General features: G+C 37.0%; 1 protein-coding gene across 3 annotated transcripts in view; it reads right to left on the reverse strand.

Moving 5' to 3' along the window:
• Positions 1–13,384, reverse strand: part of LOC120625178 (transcription factor SOX-5) — a 272,598-nt gene that overhangs the window by 8,297 nt on the left and 250,917 nt on the right. For all 3 annotated transcript variants that reach the window (XM_039892159.1, XM_039892158.1, XM_039892157.1), the window contains 2 exons: positions 5,717–5,878; positions 3,474–3,702 (listed from right to left, as the gene is read on the reverse strand). In XM_039892159.1, coding sequence (XP_039748093.1) covers positions 3,474–3,702; positions 5,717–5,878 — 391 coding nt within the window. The remainder of the gene's footprint in view (positions 1–3,473; positions 3,703–5,716; positions 5,879–13,384) is intronic.

Consider the following 13,384-nt stretch of genomic DNA (forward strand, 5'->3'; position numbering starts at 1 on the left):
TACTGTCCTTGCAAATTTTTGCGTTTTCGACTTTAAGACTACGCAACACGCGTCAATTTCTTTTTACAATGAGATTACCTATAACCCGATAGCTATGTTGCCGCTTATTTTTGTGATTTACATCACTTATATCAGTTATGCTTTCTGCTGTGCATGTGTGAGTGTGTGTGCTGCTTTCTGAGCCCTAGGCCGTGGGCCGTTCAATTACCACTACTGGAAAATGTTTGAGTGATGTGCATGAATGTTTTTCAGTGTCGGGGTATTTACATGTATATTCTTCATAAAAATGTTCATCAGTCATCTTAGTGCCAATAACATAAGCTAAGCTTACTTTGGGGCTAGATGGCGATGTGTGTGTTGTCGTAGTATATTTATTATTATTATTTAGTGTATTGCGGGACATTAAAATATCAAAAAGTCGCTAATGTGTTCTCATTCTTAGTTACATATTATGCTACTGTTTCACAGTGTATCTGGAATCTGGAATTAATTATATTTAGCAATTAAACACCCGAACATCAAAATGTTTTGGCGGCGACACGGACAATTTCTTTCACATTTCGCAACGAAAGAGCGCGGCCATTTATCTAATTCCTTGTTTATTTTCGTTAGTATTGCGTAATGCTTTGCGGGTTTTCTGATGTTTGGGAAAGGTCAATATTAGTTATTTGCTATTTAAGTTGAAAAATAATATACCTACGGCTGATTTTGCTATGAGCGTAACTCGTTTTATACCGGGATGGCTTAGAACCTTTATTTTAACTTTAATTGCCAATTGTGGTCTATCGTTTGTTTTCATCCTAGATTTTTAATTTATAATCCGAGGCGGAAAAGATGTTAGCTGTATCTTAGCGTTTAGTGTTTTAAACTATGTAACATCATAAATCCCGTATGACGGAAAAAATACAAAAACAAAAACCTTGAAATGTACGTATTTGTAGTGTTGTTGTATGGAGACCTAAATATTGTGTAATTTACACCTTCTTTAAGTGATTGATGCGAGATTTGCGAGCCGGTAGCTCTCTTACATCTGCAGTAGGAATATCATCGTTGGCAGTCCATTAACATCCTACTGATTCCAATCCAGGATTCGAACCCAGAACCTCGTGACCCGTTGAAAATTTTAGCCACTAGACCAATGAGACAGTAGGGATATCAGATGTGGCAAAAATCTTTCTCACATGGCTGACGATGACATCATTAGGTCGCGCATGTCGGTACTTTGACGTTCTAAAAGTAAACAACAGTTAAACGGTTATTTTTTGCAAGCTTTAGGTATAATATGATCGTAGACGGTGGCACAGTTTCGATCGAGACGGTACACGTGCCATGAATCAGTGGTAAAGCTGACTGCCGATCAGGAAAATTTGAACATAACTTAGTACAGAAGTAAACGCATCAACTTGTTGGCAACGTTTTTTTGCAAGGTTTCCATTACAATCACAGGTCGTAGTGTGTTTTCCATTGGGAAGAAACAAGTGCATAAAGGTGGTAATTCTGAACGCAAATTGGTTAGATTGCGAAGTAGCTTTAAACGAATTAGTTCATGGCAATCATCATTTATAGCTTAATAATAATAATAATATGATCGCAGACGGTGGCACAGTTTCCATCTGGACGGTACACGTGCCATGAATCAATGGTAATGCTAAAGACTCATCGGGTAGATTGTAACGTAACTTAGTAAAAACTTAAACGCATCAATTCGGGGTAATTATTATTTAATTTCCAGCTATATAATATAACCGCAAGTTTCCATCGAGAGCTTTAAACGTAGGAATTCATGGCGATAATCATTAATTTGGGAGATTTATAATATAAACTCAGACGAAGGGACAGTTTTTAGCGATTAGTAACATGTGCCATTGTTCAGTTTTAAAGCTGAACACTCATCAGGTAGATTTGAACGTAACTTATTACAAAATTAAACGTATCAACTTCTTGGTAATATTAGTTTATTTGCGAGCTTTCTATTATAATCGCAGGTAGTGGTAGGTACAGTGTTCCTTGGGAAGACATAGTTCTTGAATTAATAATAAGCTGACCGCCCATCGGTATCGGTTACATTGCGGCGTAACTTTAAACGAACCTGTTCATGGCAATAATCTTTGTACCTACTAAGCTTTCTAATGTGTGCCATGAATCAGGCATATAGCCACCATATCCAAGAACAATGTTCCATCAGTCCATTCACTCTCATAGAAGTAAAACAATTAAAGCGCATACCCAAGACGCCACTCCAATGTGGGCTGGCGGATTTTCAAAATAGCTTACACTCGCATATCTTAAGAATTGTGACGTAGGTACCTACGCGAGCGTCATAAATTACGCAAACTATTAAAAATATTCGTACAGCTGTCTGATCAGATCATTTATTGTTAGGCCTACAGATGTGTAGACGTTAGCGTGTTTTATTTGAGATGCTATAATAAAATCATATTATTTAACCGAACTTTTGAAAACGGGTATTTACCGGGTAAGTTAGGTAGTGTTACGGGTATTTACCTTCCTATTGTTATAGTTCTGTTTTCTTTTGTCTTTAATTGTCTTCAATAAATAATTTATCTATCTATTATTTTATTATAAAACAATGCACGTAGAATGACAAATTATCATACCTATTATAGTAGAATAGTAAACATTAATTAAACTTTTACATTTCTTTTTTATGTGGTATATTTTTTTTGGTGTGGTTATTTAAGTAAACAAAATCAACTGTTTTCGCAATTTATTGCGTATAGACAATTTAAAAATCTCTATTTTAACATACCCTATTAAAAAAAGAGCATAATTTTATGCATTTATAAGTTACGGTCGAAAAATGTAGTGGGCCCTAGGTATTTTGTTTTGAGTAGTTTATGATAAAATTATAACGGATAGATTAAATCTTTAAACTAGATTAGATCTTTAAACTTCGGCTTCCCTTTCGGGGAAGACCGGGTTCGGTCCCCCATCGCTGACTTATGATTTTTTTGCGTTTTTAACTTAAGCAATTAAATATCACTAGCTTTAGCTCGAGGAAACCTGCATGTTTGAGAGTTTTCCATAACGTTCCCAAGGGTGTGTGAAACCTTCAAATCCGCACTTTGGCCAGCATGGTGGACTACTGCCCTGAAACCCTACCTTTTCTGAGGATGACCCTGCATACACATATATATAATTCCAGGCCTGCCGGTTTCCACATGTTTGTTGTTTTTCTTCACCGTCAAAACATCATCATGACAACCAATCGACGTCCTCAGCTGGACATAGGTCTTTTGTAGGGAGTTCCACAATACACGGTCCTGGGCCGCTTGCCTCCAGCGGCTCCCAGCGACTCGCTTGATGTCACCGTTAAAGCAAGCGGTATTCAATTGAATAAACACAAGTTACTCTGTAAAGTCTCTCGGTCTCTTGGTCTCCAAGCAGGCCGAAGTTTTACCTACTAGGCTATCATAGAGACCAAAATATTTAATAAATATATATGTACTTACTATTGCAAACCGCATTATAATCGTCATCTTTCTTCATATTGTATGGGCTGTTTTCTTCCATTGGAGGGTATGGCACGAATCTCTGCATCATCATAGGCGGAGCGGGGGATGGGGAGCGCTGCTTGCTCAGGTTAAGGGGTGTGTCCGGGTCTTGAGGTGGGGGGGAACGAGCGCTGGCTGTTAGTTGCGCCAGCTGAGCCGTTGCTGGCCAGGCGGGGCTTTGTACCACCTGAAAAAAGAGGTTATATCATAAAGCATGGCTGAAAACTAAACGTTAAAACGTTATTTTTTCAAATATTCCTATACAGAGGGTACTTTAAAAAATAAGGTATTAAAAAAAGTCTATTGGATTATGTTATCCTTCAAATAATCGTAACTATGATTAATATGCTGCAATGATCAAAGGCACACTGTTATATTAAATTTATGCAATCACATATGTTGTCATTAATGAACGCAACCCATCTTCGGTATTCCGCATTGTCTTTGGCACAGGAACTGTATTTTTTCTAGCAAACTCATTCTTCCTTCTCTGTAGTCAATGCGAGATCATATCTTCTAATACGTAAACCATTTTTTACAGTTTACAGCGAATTAATTGATTTTCAATTTACAGTTACACAATCTATCTCTGTGTCGTGATCCATAGCTTACTGATGTCCCTCTTCCGGGCATCGTCCTTATGGTTTTTTCTTATAGAAAAGGGGGATTCAGAGCTTAGACTCGCCACTGATACGAAATGGCATTCTTAATTCACCTATCAATTAAAGACATAATTAAAAAAACCTTGTTTAAAATTACTCGCCAGTGGCATGTTGTTTACTTTGTTACAATCCACAAAATCGTCGCCAGTCACATTGAAACCGCTCCAAAATCTGCAAACTCCTGACCCACATAGATATTATGATAAATGGGATGCCAACAATCACGATGGCTCATTAAAATATGAAAATATTTATACTGAGGAATTTAAATACCATGTTTCTTTTTTCTTCTTTGTTAATAAAGTTATTCAGGTCTAGTATTGATGCGTAATGCAGTACCGAAATAACAGATTAAGCTGGCAAGCCTCTTATCTGTCATAGGAGAAAAATTTAAACATTAACCCCCCACGGTTTTGACGATTATTATCATAATATGATAGTGAGTCTTCCAAGACATGGGGGTAGACAACGATGATTTCGTAACTCCTGATGTGACTACTTCTTGAGTCCATAAACGCTTACATAAAATTAATATTTACGAAAGCAAAATATGATGTAGCGTGTATCTTCAGAAGTGATTCTAGCGAGTAAGATCTTCAAGATCTTCAAATCTACTATCCCGTAGATAATAACTTATTGCTTCCATAGTCAGACTACTTCATGACGTTGAGTCACAGTGTCCCGCTTGGAGAAAGCATCAAAACTCCGTAGAAAATCACATGAAGTACTTTGTTCACTACGTATAATACTTTGTTGGATGTCCTATACTATACTTTGTTGGTTATACAATACTATGTTGGTTGGTTATAGTAACCGATGTCCAACAATGGACATCCAACGGTTGAGGAGACGTCGATTTCACAAGAATGTGAATTCCAACTTAATAATTTCAAACGAAAGTTGTTCTATAACTAATTGCAGAAACCGGTGATGCTTATGTAACACAATAATTAGATGTTTCCGCTCTTCGGAGCTACCTAGTTGTATCTCATCCGTCGTCCATTTTGATCGAGTATAAATAAATAATTAATAAATACTTCAAGTAAAATTAGAAATGACCATCGTGTATCCTCTTGACTGAGCTTTCGTTTTGATGATTCAGGAATGATGCTGATGCTGAATTTCTCCAGGGACACTGCGTTCCGTAACCAGACGTCACGTAAGGAAAGCAGAAAAATATCCCTACTAATGCAAAAGACGTCTCTCCTGGATTTTGGTTTATTATTTTTTTGGATTAATTGAAAAAGTTTATTTAACAACAATAAGGTCAGTATAACAAATAAATATGATGTCAATTAAAGTCCGAATAGGATATTAGCTAATGTTTTATATTGTCTTCATTTTCTATTCGAATATTTAATGAAATTATTCTTTAGATGATTGAGTTCTTAGTTGTTATTGAAAGTTATTGTCTGTTCTGCAAACACGTTTACATTTTCTTATTAAGTCTGACCAATAGTTACTGAAGGAATACTGCCAAAAATTTAGGTACAGCCGATTTACAGATTATCAAGCTTTTAAAGTTCACAATAGGCTTACATTAGGTGGTGGGGGTGGCTGCGGCCGCATCTGCTCTAGAAGAGGGATCAGGCCCATTGGAGGGCCTGGGTATAGGTGCCCGCGCCTCACCATCTCCTGTCTCCGTAAATGCTCCTGCTGAAGTCTTTGTAGCTCCAGTTCTGCTGATACTGTTCCGATATTCTACGAAAAAAAACAATAATAAGTAATTGTTTTATCTTAAATGCAAGACTAATTAAGGCGCAAGACCGCGAGAAGTTCGCTGAAGTAACAGCCAACCTCCAGTAGTGGAGAGGCACAAAAAGAGAAAGAGGGAAATTTAAAAAAAGTTTAATTAGGAACAGAAAAGGTTGAATTGGCAAAGGTAGTTGACAATGTTAAAATTATAAACTGATAGACCTTTATCGCTTTTCAACTAAAGCGTAAGTACAAAACTATAATACTATAATCGAATTATGCATCAGGATTTTCAAATTCCTGAGGTTTCATTAATCTCACGGTCTTTAAACTCGTCAATTAAATACATTGTTAACTTCGCATAAACATTTTCCCCTTCAAGCACTTAAGTTAAAATGCCGTCTTAAATGTTGCTGCCTTCCTCGAATCAGTACAATTTATCACAGCACAAAAGAAGTATTCGAATAGGAACAATCATTCAGCAGAATGAGATACTTTTGTAAATCGCTTAAATGAGAGATCTTTCCTCGAGAAATTTGTTCCTCACGATATATTGCACACTTAAACTCCTGCCGTGACAAAGAGTGCTAAGTTGTGTGCACAAATCAACTGAGGGACGTTGCACTAAATCTCTGCACCCATAAACTTGTACCAAAAAAAGAAACCCTGGATTAATTGCTTGGAAGTAGTGACGAATACCACAATATACATTTTATCGGCTCTTCATTAAGACAGTATTGAACTGTTAATGGTTGTACATCGCACGATATTATAAGGTGATGAAAACCAAATACCTCGATGAGTCGTACGTCCTGACATCTTAGTATTCAGTGCAAATTATGAAAAGGGATCGGGAACTACAAAAGGTTATGGCGATTCACTTTAAAATGTCTCCGGCAGCGTTCGTTTAAGTGAAATATAACCAGGAAGATAAAAAGAAAGATCGCTAATGGAAGACAGAAGCGAATACATAAATAAGGATGACATAATCGCACGAATAAAAAGCGTGGTGCGGTTGTAATAGGTACCCGATGCCGATATCGGAGGCCGGAGCGCCACTGGTAGGTAATCGACCAAGTTTTTCCATTCGGCAGACAAATTGCCGTCATAACCGAACGGATTAAACTTTTTATTAAAAACAACAAACCGAGCATAATGTATGGATGTAATCGGCAAGGGACAGATGTTCCCGAATAACGTACGCGATTTATCTAATGTAAAAAGACTTTTATTTAATAGCTTCGCGGAGATGTCCTAGCAATGGATGCTAAAGTTTTACAACTGACCGTGTTTTTGGCGTTTCCTCCACGTTTTAATAGCTGTATTAACGTGAAGAAGTTAGGAGATGACATAAAAATTCGATTTTGATGGAGGTGGCCAGGTGCGACGTAACAATTTATTGTTTACCGCGCACGTGAGCCGGACCATCGTAAATGATACATGAAAATGTATATTCGTACAGGAGAGATAGAGTGATACCATTAAGCGGTTAGGTCGATGGTTGCCGTGCCAATAGAAACTGTTGGGCGTGATCTGGCGTAACGTGGTGACTGGTGAGCGTTCGCGCCGATGTCCGATCAATAAAGATGGCCGCTGCTATTATTAACCTGGGTAAACACACACCATCTGTCACTGCGTCCTTGGCACTCTAGCGGTGCATTTCATATAATAATGTCTCCGCTTAAGAGATTACGCGTCTCTCAACATTTCAAAGATGCACATTAATACTTTAGGCCACCAATAAATCGTCATTAAGCTATTGTCAGAGCATTAATGCCACATTCTAACGATCGAGATGAAAGTCAAGATTAGGTTTAGGTGTAGATCAGAAACGTTTCGATTGAAGACTACAAAATCGTAGTAAGACCTGACAAAGAGATCAGAGATGACCGGACATGCCGTGACATAATTTAAAAAGTCGGCGCCCATATCAAAATAGTACGTTCCTGATTTCTGAATCTTTGAAAGGCGATTTTAATCCTAACTGCCGTCGTATTTAGGTCGAAGTGTAGTGGTAAGCATGGATTTGGTGGAAATATATCGAAAGCTGTATAATGAAACGGACGTCACATTGACGTAGAGATGCAAGATCTTGGGTGAAATCATAATATTTACTGTCACTGGTTGACATGTCCTCATTCCTAGATATATTATTCTAGGATTCCATTTAGATTGTGTATTTGTGAGCGGGCGACTGGTGTAGCATAAATTACTAGTCTTCCAGCTTATAGGCGTAACAATGATAAAATGGTTTTTATCCGTCTTAAAAAAAGAATGATGTAATCAATTGAACGGTAACAGCTGTCGATGTTTATTTATTGGCTGATTAGAATGATGTTTTTATTTTTTGCATTATGCCTGGTCTGGCCAGAGCTTGACTCTTATTGAAAATGTTAGTAAAGACCTTTAAGTTCTTTAGACCGATTGGGTTTAGGAGTTCCTTCTCCTACAAGATGTAACTACGAAACCATAAGTACTCCAAATTTTTAATAGTTTTAGTTATTTGAATTATTCTTTTAAATTTAATTTTTTTGAATTTTAGTTATCAGACTATGAATAAGTTAAAAAAAAATATATCATTTCTCCTTGTTCTACACAAACTAAGGGTATAAAGCAAATAACGGGCAGCAGCGTCCTCTCTTTAACCGTTTCCTGTTATCACCAACCTGTATGCCCAGCGTGGTGATTATGGGTAAACCCTCTTCATTTAGATGCTATATTTACAGGTATGTTTGGGGGAATGTTGCCATATGATGACCGTCTCAATAACTCACCGCGTACAAAGAGACGAATGTGGTTTGTTTACAGGCAACTGACATTACCCTCCTACTTATTGGTACGATGCGTTGATGTGTTGATAATTTAAATGTAGGATTATAAAAGGGACAACAATAGGCGTTGAGCGGCGTGTAGGGCTGAACAAAGCGCAACGCAGGCGGTGCATTCTGTACGATGACATATCAAAATGAATCGCTAATGCACAATCCCGGCTACGGGACGAGTGGAGCCGAACCTATCTCATTTTATATTATTATTTTATGTTTAATTTCATCATCATGATTTTAATTCATAAACCGATTAATTTCTGGTTTCTTTTATTACAGGAAAAGGCTTATATAGAATACTAGCTGTTGCCCGCGACTTTGTCTGCGTTTGATTTTGTTTTTTGATGTGGCATTAAATTTAGTTGTAGATCTAAAAAAAATTAAAGTATTCAGTATCTCTAAGCCTTAAATGTGGAGTTTGCTGCTGTCCGCTGAGGAGTTCCTCTATCTCCAACCACAGTTTGGGCAAAATTAAACACATATTATGACATCTATAGTACAACAATAATTATTTAAATCGGTTATAATTTGTCTGAGTTATAGTGTAAAATCGTCAAACACTCATCCCCTCTCCCAAAGGATCCGAGCTTAATGTCGGGATAAAAAGTATTCTATATTACTTATTACACTTCCAAGAATATGTGTACAAAGTTTCATGCGGATCGGTTGAGTAGTTTTTGCGTGAAAGCGTAACAAACAAACTTACATTGACATTTATAATATTAGTAGGGATTATCTCTATATATTCTAATATAAGTTATAGGTACTCGCGCTTAGGTTTTTATTACAGTAGACGGCGTACCAAGCAGATGGGCCACCTGATTGTAAGAGGAAAACTGTCGAAGGGTATGCATATAATACATCTTACAAAGTTCTGTCCTGTGTCCATCAACCTGTGGCATAGGTTTTAAGCCTCATGTGGCTGTAATTACATCGGCAAACACGACCTTCAACTGGAGCACAGAATTGCAGTATAATGTTTGGTGGCAGAAATAAGCATGACGGTAGTGACTTTTACTGTTACCAGGACGAGCACTTTCAAAAGCTCAACTACTACTACTATAGTACCAGCTTAGATCAACTTTGCTTGACAAACGCAATCGGCTTATTTGCGAAGATGTAACTTAGTCTGACAATGTCAAAGACAATGTAATTAAATTGATAATGAATATAAGAAAACCTAGCGCATTCCTTCTAATATTATTATTACTCCAATTATTGTGATCCAACATTTAGGGTATAGTGCAAAATCCTTAACTGAGGAAGAGACCGTAACGAGTTTATCAAGAGGTCTTACTTCTAAAGACAGGCGTAGTGTGTCGCAACTGAACTAGGCACCTAATAAAAGCAGCATTAATTATTTATTAATTGTGTTGAAACCATTTCATTATTAGATAATTTAAAATTCACAGAACTTGTCTGTTATGTTCGCTGTAGATAACATGAAAAGTTTCCTCGATTGTGCAGTTTCCTGCTGTCATGTCGTTATGACAGATTTTAATTTCGAAATTTAAACACAATATTTTTAATAAAAGTGAATTTAACGACGGAGCTGCTTTGATTGAGGCCTTCGTTTGCTTGATGACCGACAAGCGGAAGGTTGTGGGCGAATAACAACCGCGTACAAAATAATTATTTTTTAAATTGTTATCGGTATACGTTTATAATAGTTACTAGTAGAGCAATATAAAACCTGCCTAATAGTACTAGCATAAGGGCAGGTTTTATCCCTATATACTGTGCGAGCTATTGGAAAAGCCGACTTTTGCAATTTATCTAATTTGAGTTTCAGAGCTCTACCTACGAAACTTGCTTGTTTTTTGTTCGTGATATGGGAAAAAAATAGTAAAGAAATAGACAAGATTTGGAAACCGAAAATGGAACGATGTAGATTGATAATGTCGTCTTTTAATTATGGTTTAAAAGAAGCAGAGGTTTTTGTGACCGAGTTCGGCCGAAGAAGTTAATAAGACCGCCATGCTTATTTCTGCTCTGAAAGGCGTTGCCGTAACCTGAGGCGTCAGGTTACCGGCAACCGGACACATGGCGGAACTTTGTAGGACGTTTTCCGTTCCTAGCATGCCCTGCGAAGTGTTATATATTTATAAGCGCTGGTTTAAATACAGTGCTGAAGTCATTCAATTATTACTATGCAAAGACATTTATGAGTAATAAGTTGATTTCTAAGACGCAATGAAAATTTTTAGCAACAATGACGACTCTACTGATTTTGATAGGAATACTAAAATGCGTTTTAATATCGAGACCAGATTGCACAATAATGCCTTGAATTAATTATAACATTGCAATACCATGACTTGTTTTTATCAACGGGCCGATGGGGCCGCAGATTAGTTGTAACATTAAGTAGGTATAGTTAAAAGGGTTAAGGCATATGCAATTACCGAGTTTGATAAAAGTGATTTGGCATAAATGTAACGAGTATTTTATACGTTATATTGTTCGAAACGTTTTATTGTTTTTTTATTTTTTATTTATTCCGGGTCTTCTCTTCGTTAGAGTGTGCCCCATCGTTTTCTATACTTTAAATGCATTCTTGCTGCCTCTGAATTAGGTGTAGCCAGGATGCTTTGCCAAACCCCCACATCTTTTTTATTGTTTGAAAAGGTAATTCGACTATTGCCTATTTACCTAGTGGTCGGTACATTTAAATATGAAACAGGGGGGAATCGAGTCCTATATGGATTCGGTTTTCTGGTCGGGCCAGAAATTTTCAAGAAAAATAAATGATAGCAACATGTCATGGAATTAAATAGGGAATATATTTGTTTTAAAAATCACGCCTATGCTATGCTTTAATTACGGAGAATCATATTATGATTTTAAATTAAAGTACCTACTCATCATTTGTATGGTTTTTTTAGTAATCGTTTTTAAAAAACCGAAAATGTAAAGAACACATCATGTGTCTTTTTAATTTTCGGTCACATCATCACCTCAGCAGTTAAAAGTAAGTCTATTACCAATTTTTTAAGAAAACTTTATCAATGATCAGAAACTGGAGGAGCCTGACAAACTCCTGCCAAAACATAATAAAGTCGATGAAAACGTGGGGAATCCTTTATACCGCAAACGCATAATCACCGCAATGTTAGATTAGCATCAGTTGAAAATCGCGACTCACCCATCGGAGCAAGGATCTCCTGCGGCGATCTGCTAATTTGTGCGCCGACAAGTGGCACGATGGATCTGACAAGTTAATTGGTGGTTGTCAAAATGTTTGTAAAACTTCTTTTGATTTTTATGAGCGATTCCTTCGTGTTCACTTTCTTACAAAAGTCATAGGTTTTGATTTTGTAGGATTGCCTGCTGATTTGAGATCATGTCGTATGCTGACACTTCACATGCCTTTTCACAAGACGAAGTTCTATAAACTCTCGTTTACAGTGCAAGCTATTGAGTTGTGGAATGCGCTCCCACTAAATATACGTGAGGCAAAATCGCTTGAAACATTTAAAAACGCGGTGAAAGCATATTATCTTGCACTATAATGACGACATTTATTATACCTTGATTATGTTTATTTTTATTATCTATATGTTCATATATGTATGATTGAGTATATATTAGTTTATTATTTTATATTTATTTATTATATTTTTCTTATTTGTGCAATTTTGTTTATGTATTTGTATTTAGCTATTTGAATGTACGTTTATAATAATTTTACACCACCTGTCCGCTCTCTCTCATCTTGTCCTAATCCAAAGGTTGCCTGGCAGAGATCGCTACTTAGCGATAAGGCCGCCTTTTGTATTCTACTTCTGTCTTTGTATTTCTTTTGTTTTTTTATTTTCCTAACTTCATTGTGGTGTACAAATAAAGAGTTAAATAATAATAATAAAATAGGTTAGAATCCTTTCTCTTTCAGGAATAAAATACCTTTTTTGCTTATTTAATTGGTTATGTGCATAAATAACTAAAACTGATCTGTTTGTTCATCTTTTTTAACCCATTACAATATCCTTGACTGCAATCTTCATTATCATCATCATATCTACCAATTACCGGCCCACTATAGGGCAAGGGTGTCCTCCCACCAGGAGAAGGGGAGAGGAGAAGGGCCGTAGTCCACCACGCTGGCCCGTTTGGATTGATGGAATCAAGCTTACTCGGTGGTAACGGGAATCACCAGATGCAGTGTAAGATTGTATCGGGAGCTAATCTATTTAGGTTATGACAGTTATATTAGACCCAAGTTAGATTACCCGTATCGGTTTCTACACGGCATCGTACCGGGTTTTCAGAAAGATGGTAACTAGCCACGGTTGAAGCCTCCCACCAGAACAAGGTACCTCGTATATGTGACTGGTCTACAAATTCTGTCTATTCTTCCGTGTAGCCAGTTGAAATTTTCTCAAAGTTGAAAAGAAAGCAGCCTACCTTGGGAAACCGCGTTCGATGACCGACACGCGCCACAACTTTTTCTGGAGAAGGAGAACATCGCAAGGAAACCATGCCAAAGAGATTTTCCATATCGTAGTTGATATTCCATGGAAACATATAGGCTCTTTGCTTCTTCATTTCTTATACGCACCGCAAATATTTCCAATTCTCTACTAACAACCGTTAACCCCACGCAAAAAAAGAAACTACCGAAACACAATTGATTCGCATCAAAAAGTAGTCCTTTTCCAATGAATACGATTATTGAAGTTTGAAGTAT

Source organism: Pararge aegeria, chromosome 7 (genome assembly GCF_905163445.1).
Source record: "Pararge aegeria chromosome 7, ilParAegt1.1, whole genome shotgun sequence".
Classification (NCBI taxonomy): domain Eukaryota; kingdom Metazoa; phylum Arthropoda; class Insecta; order Lepidoptera; family Nymphalidae; genus Pararge; species Pararge aegeria.